Here is a 6000-nt window from a genome sequence, read left to right as displayed (position 1 = left end):
CTGGCGAGGAGCCGTGCCACTGCCCATTGAGCCGCTGCGCTGGGGAAGGGTCCATGGCAGGGGAACGAGAAGGTTGTTCCCCCTTCTGCTCCCACTGGTCACCCATCACCTTTTCCTACCAGCTCAGGAAAAAAGGGAAGTTGTCTTTCAGCTGTCTGGGCTTCCTCTCCTGATTGGATGCACTTTTCTGAGTTGCAAATAATCCCAGCTGAGGAGATGTAAAGCAGCCGGCATGGGGAATTTGACCTGTTGTGCGAGCGCCCGTCCGTGAAACACCCCGGAGCAGGAGCCAGGTTTGTGACGTGACTGCCCTCCAGCAAAGGGGACCGACGACTGCTGGAGACTTGGACAATGTGGAAGATGTCCATAAAAGACCAATATCTGAATCAACTCCTTGCTGTGCTTTTATACGTGATCCAAGTGGTGGAAGAGGCAAGAAGGCAAACTACATGATAACAGCAGTGGCAGGGGACGGCAGGCTGAGGAGGGTCATGATCTCCGGGAGGAATGTTCTGTGGTAATGGGAAGGCAGTGAGAGTGAGGGAGAAAAATCAAACTAGGGAGTACGATTTCCAGCATTACCTTGCGTCGGTACGTACCTGTTAACCAGACCTTTCCCTGGCAGCACTGAACTTTGCGCTGTCGTGAGTCAGTTGAGGTGTTAGGGTGTGTTTCTAGTGGTATGGCTAAGATGTAATGATCATCTACAGTTTCTGCAAATTTGCTCAGAAATGTCAGTGTGTCAGGAAAATGTTTCCATTGAGATTTTTGCAGTGGATATGGAAATCTCTCAGTGACAATGATGTTGCTGCTTACCACAGATGTTTTAAGATGCACAGAGTTGTGAGTGTATTGTGCATGACTCCATCCAAAGTATAGGCAACCAGGTTAGGTGGAAGGATGGGGATAAACAAGTGATGGTATGGTTCGTCTGGAAACCACCGCTGCACAGGCAAGGGCTGGCACAGAAAGAAAGCACCTCACTGCCTGAAAACCTCACAGAGAAGGATCCCTGTTGTAAGGCTTGCCCTGCACCGTGTGCCTGTCACAGAGGGAAGGAGTGGGAAGCACTCCTGGGTTACGGAGATGCTGCTTTGGGATGCGATGGGAGGGTCAGGGATGTGTTGGGAGCAGGGGGGCTGGGCTCGGGGGGGTTCAGCTTGCTTCGGTAGCACGAGTCACTGGAAAGCAAATACTTAGAGAGGTGAGATTAAAACTTGTGTTGCTTTTCACAGATCCAATTACTAAGTGTAGGCCGTCTGTATTTCTTGGTTTTTTTATGTGGTTTGTACTATACTGTGCACATCACTGTGCCAGAGGAACAGAGTGTGATGTGTACAGTGCTGGTGAAGGACATAAGAGGTTTTTCTTCTGTCTTTCCTGTGTTACCAGGGTGTCCAAACTGTGTCTGTCACATTGAGGGTGTGAGTGAGACCGGTCCAGCAGCACAGGGTACAGCACCGCTTCTCTGTTGTCCCTTGTTGCGCTGCTTTTGAGGCCGAGAAAGTTTTTGTCTTGTTTCTCTGCATAAATGTGCAGCTATTTCCATGTTGCTCCAAACATGTTTGCACTTAGAAAGCAAGAGGAAGGTGAGGAAAAGCTAACCTGAATCTTTTACCTGGAAATAATATTACCTAATGCTTATACTTAGAAATCAGTAGTCAATTATCTGAAGTTATTTTCTGGCTTTGATGTAACTTTTCTATTACCCTTGGAGAAACCAGTAACTTTCCTGTGCTTTAAAGGGCCTTTTTCTAAAACAGATGTAATATTCATGAGCATATCATTCACCTCAAAGGGTGTTATAAGATAAGAATTAATGCTCATAAAGCTTTTTAAGATTCATTAGTACAAATTACCATAGGAGTACAAATTAAATTCTGCTTGTACCACCTACTACTACAAATTAACCAGCATGGTTTTAATATACATGATCAAAAATGTTTAGTGTAGATCAGTGATCCTGCAGGGTCCAGGGACTTTGGACATCACTTTGGTGGCACAGAGGACCACAGTACCCTATTAACCATTCAATTAAACAGGGCTACAGCATCTTTTTTTTACGGAGGTTTACTGGTGGATACGACCGTGTAACACTGGAGTGATGTTCATTAAAAGGTCTCGCCCCCAGTATTTAGAAGACAGGGAGTTCATGTGCCACAACCACCCATGCATTTTCTCCTTGTTGCTGCGAGTGTCTTCCTGGTATGAGGATGGAAATTAAATCTTTCTGGCGATGATCTCCCTGCTGAAGCTGTTAGCAAAAATGTCAGTACTCTGAGTGGTGGGATTATGATGGGGAGGGTTTTGTACTATCGGTTAAACCGAGACAAACAAATCAATTTAGGGGGGCAGCAAAGCCATTAAGCAGTAATAGCTTTTAGTTATTGCTATTTTGAGATGGATTCAAAGGGATAACCTAAGGGTGAAAGACGTTGTACTCCACTATCAATCTCCAAGATCATCTAGTCCCTGTACCAATTACCCTTTGACTATGCAAAGCCTGTAACACTAGTCACTGATAAGGAGCAGTGCAGTGATATTTCAAGAGAGAGAAAGATAAATCATCTGTATACACACTGGCTATCTTGAAGGTATTTTTCCTGTACTGAAACAATTAAATACCAAAGTGTGAAAAGCACAGGTAAAGCTGAAATCCTCCCAAACTGGGCAGGTCCTGGATCCTACAGCTCAAAGTGATCTGTGGATACATTTTCTGGAATTATGTCAGAAATTTCTTTTCAGCTCTGATGGCTCATTGGACGGGTCAGTGGAGCCTGGGAAGAACATGCTCACAAGTTTGCATTACGAGTGCTAAATCTGAATTGTTTCTGGGTCAGTGGGGTGTGATGTCAGCATTGTGGGGGGAACATCATTTCTTGCTCTCAGCAAAGATGCGTGTTTCCCAGCTGCAGGTTGTGATCCCTCCCAAAGGTGTCCTTGGGATAGTTCGGGCGAGGCTGTGAAGCATTTTATACTCGTGAGGGAACAGTCAGCTGCCTTTAATTGCTGACTGCACTCAATCCTTCCAGGGCAGAGGTTTGTATATTTATATCAACAGCCAGTGACTATAACCTATTCTTGTTCCCTTGGCCAACACAGGCTGAGCTACTATTAGCAGTGGAGGTAGTTAACCCGTCCTTGGCTAATTAAACTCTGGGAAACCTGGGGGGAAGGTGAGAATGAAAGGGGGCCACACAAATACACATTAGGCCAAAAGAGAGATAAGCTCTCAGAAAGTTTAAGGATTTTTGTCCCAAACTAGGGAAACAAGGGCACATTGAAAATGTGCTACTGTCCGCATCCCTCTGCATTGCAACAGAAGTGCAATGTCTTCAAGAGGCTCCGAGGGTTTTTTGTGACCCCCTCCCAAAGCGATGCAAAGACGAACACTCGGGGAGGAGCTGCTGCAGTGCTTCCGTCTCTGAAACCTTGCTGACGGCAGTGTTGTTTTCTGATCCACAGGTCCAGAGGATGGCATAGCAATAACGTCACCGTCCAGGGAGCTGGGGTCCTTCCTTGCCTGCCTGCGTGCTGCTTGAACTGATCCCAAGCCTTTGTTTTTGGACCGAAGAAGCCTGAAAACCTTTCTCTCCTAATTCATGAGCCAGCAGGATGTGGTCGCCGTGCTTTCAGAACGCCTGCTGGTAGCCGCCTACAAAGGCCAAGTGGAGAATGTGGTGCAGCTTATCAACAAGGGTGCCAAGGTAGCGGTTACCAAGGTAACAAGAGAAAAACGCTTTGCGAAATCCCTGGGAACTAACATAACTCCTAGACCATTGTCTGTGAAAATGCCCTCGTAGCTTTACCAATCTGAATGTGACTGAGGTTAGTGTTCAGATTTCCTTAAAGTTTATATTTAATAGCTCATGTGAATTTACAATATAGTGCATGTCTTGTATTTATACACTTCCCAGTGGACACAGCTGTAGTGAATGCCGAGTCCTCAGAAATGTAGTGTGTCGATGGAGAGGCAGCAACATTTCAAAGCGTGCATTGACTTTTGAACACTGTGCAAACTGATGAATGGAGCGATTCATCACTGTCGAGGGAAGGCAGTTCAGAGCACCCATCTTTCTGGGTGAGGGGATGGGGCAAAGCCACCTGTTGTGGTAGGGTAAAGGTATGCAGAAAGTGTTTCTTGCCGCTGAAGTCTCTTGGTACAGCAGCCTCGCTGATACCTGGCATCTTCATTGATTTGTGCTGTGTAGTCCCCAGTCAGTTCCAAACTTGGGGGTTGCAAACTGTGTTCCCTGTACCTTTGAGATAAGGTCAGCATTGAAGGATATCTGCTTGGATATTAAGAGAGTTCAAACTGATATTCACCAATTCCTAACTCTCAACATGTTGTAAATATTACTAGCATATAAAAGATGAGATAGAATTGGCTCTTGCAGAGAAGGTTTCATCAGCATAAACCCTTAAAAAGAATTAGGTAAGTTAGATCTTTAGAGCTGTAACATAAAATTTGGGACGTCCCGTTTTGATGAACTGTTGTTCTCCATCGTATCTAGTTTTATTTGTATTTCCATATTGGTTTTGAACATGATACATGTATGGGAGCTAATATTTACAGACAGAAAGCAAATGTGAGTACATTTGATAAGTAATCCGTATTTTCCTCTTTTTATCTGTCAGTGACAGTTGTTTTCAGTCCCTTTGCAGTGTTTGAGTTGTAGATAGTATTTATTTTGAAAGCTGGAGTGATCCAAGGAGAACTGGTGTTTGTAAGTTTTGTTTGCCAAAACTAAGGGGCCTGTTCTTGGTAGATACAAAGCACAGATGTAATAAACATGAATAGTCCCATAAAGATGCCTGTTTGGCTCTGTTGTCCAAGCAGCTCTGTAGCTGATGAACAGCTATTAAAAGCAGTCAGCAATAGATCAGGAAATACTGACTTACAGATGTCTGAATGGTAGCTCAGGGTTTTGTGTTTGGGTTTTTTTTGTTTTTTTTTTTTTTTAAGATCATGAGCTTTGAGACTGCTGAGGGACCTACCTGAAAATACACAAACAATTGAAAGGATGTCATGCTTTGTATAAATTTGTCCATTAGTGTAATTTCAAATCCAGCTTCCACACTGTTTGAACATAAAATGTTCCTTTGCAATAGTTGCCGGAATAATTATGACACTGATTTAACTGTTTCGTGGAATTAGTTGCCATAATCCACAATTCAAATGCAAAATTGACACTTTTCTTGTTGTTAAGGTTGTTTATTATCCAATTTTCAATGCCTTCTGTTAATTACAGTAAGAAGCAAATCGTGTAGATCTGACTTTCAAACACAAAATGAGTTTAATTTGATTAAACGCAGATTTGCTAGAGTTGACAAGTTTTTCTTTCCTACACCATCTATGTGGCTTCCTGCTTCTTGCACTTGCTTTGTTGTTCAGCCCTTGCGTGGAAAATCAAAGCAAAGCTCATTTGGCAGCAAAACTGTGCCCAGGTGCAGAGTATTGGTGTTTCTGTTGGAAACCCGTGCTTGCTGGTGAGCTGTGAGGCCATCCCTGTAGCTGATCTGGTACTACAGGATGGAGCCCAGGGAGGGGGGATGACAAAAGCTGTCCCTCTTGTCATTCTGGATGCATCCCAGCACATCAGCAGACGGCACAGATGAGGTACTTGGGTAGCCTGCTGACAAGCTCTGCTCAGGAGAGATGAAGTTAGATCAGCAAGACTGTGGAGGAGCGCACAGAGGAGTGGAGAGGCTCTCAGAGGAGCAACCGAGGCTTCGTGCGTGCGGTATTTTGGAGGCGCACACGCACTTATTCCTCCCATGCTGTGAGCCAGATAGAGGTGAGCTCAATGTGAGCCAAAAGATGTGAGACCAAGCTGCTGCCCTAGTCAAAGCCCGTCAGCTCAGGCTCAGTAATGTCCTATCCAGGTCTACATAGCATCCAGTTTGCATCTGGCTCTCACCCAGCCAGCTAGCTGCATAGGGAGAGCATGGGCATATTTGCCTGCAAAAGGCTGTATAAACATACCCTGGAAGAGCTTG

At 44.8% G+C, this 6000-nt stretch overlaps 1 protein-coding gene across 4 annotated transcripts in view; it reads left to right on the top strand.

Moving 5' to 3' along the window:
• Positions 1 to 3602: 3602 nt before the first annotated feature.
• ANKRD6 (ankyrin repeat domain 6) overlaps positions 3603 to 6000 on the top strand; it is a 35209-nt gene continuing 32811 nt past the window's right edge. For all 4 annotated transcript variants that reach the window (XM_010565687.1, XM_010565686.1, XM_010565685.1 and 1 more), the window contains exon 1: positions 3603 to 3722. In XM_010565687.1, the coding sequence (XP_010563989.1) occupies positions 3603 to 3722 (120 nt within the window). The remainder of the gene's footprint in view (positions 3723 to 6000) is intronic.

Source organism: Haliaeetus leucocephalus, unplaced genomic scaffold, assembly GCF_000737465.1.
Source record: "Haliaeetus leucocephalus isolate CR32 unplaced genomic scaffold, Haliaeetus_leucocephalus-4.0 Scaffold195, whole genome shotgun sequence".
NCBI lineage: Eukaryota > Metazoa > Chordata > Aves > Accipitriformes > Accipitridae > Haliaeetus > Haliaeetus leucocephalus.
This window is presented reverse-complemented; position numbering and strand designations above follow the sequence as displayed.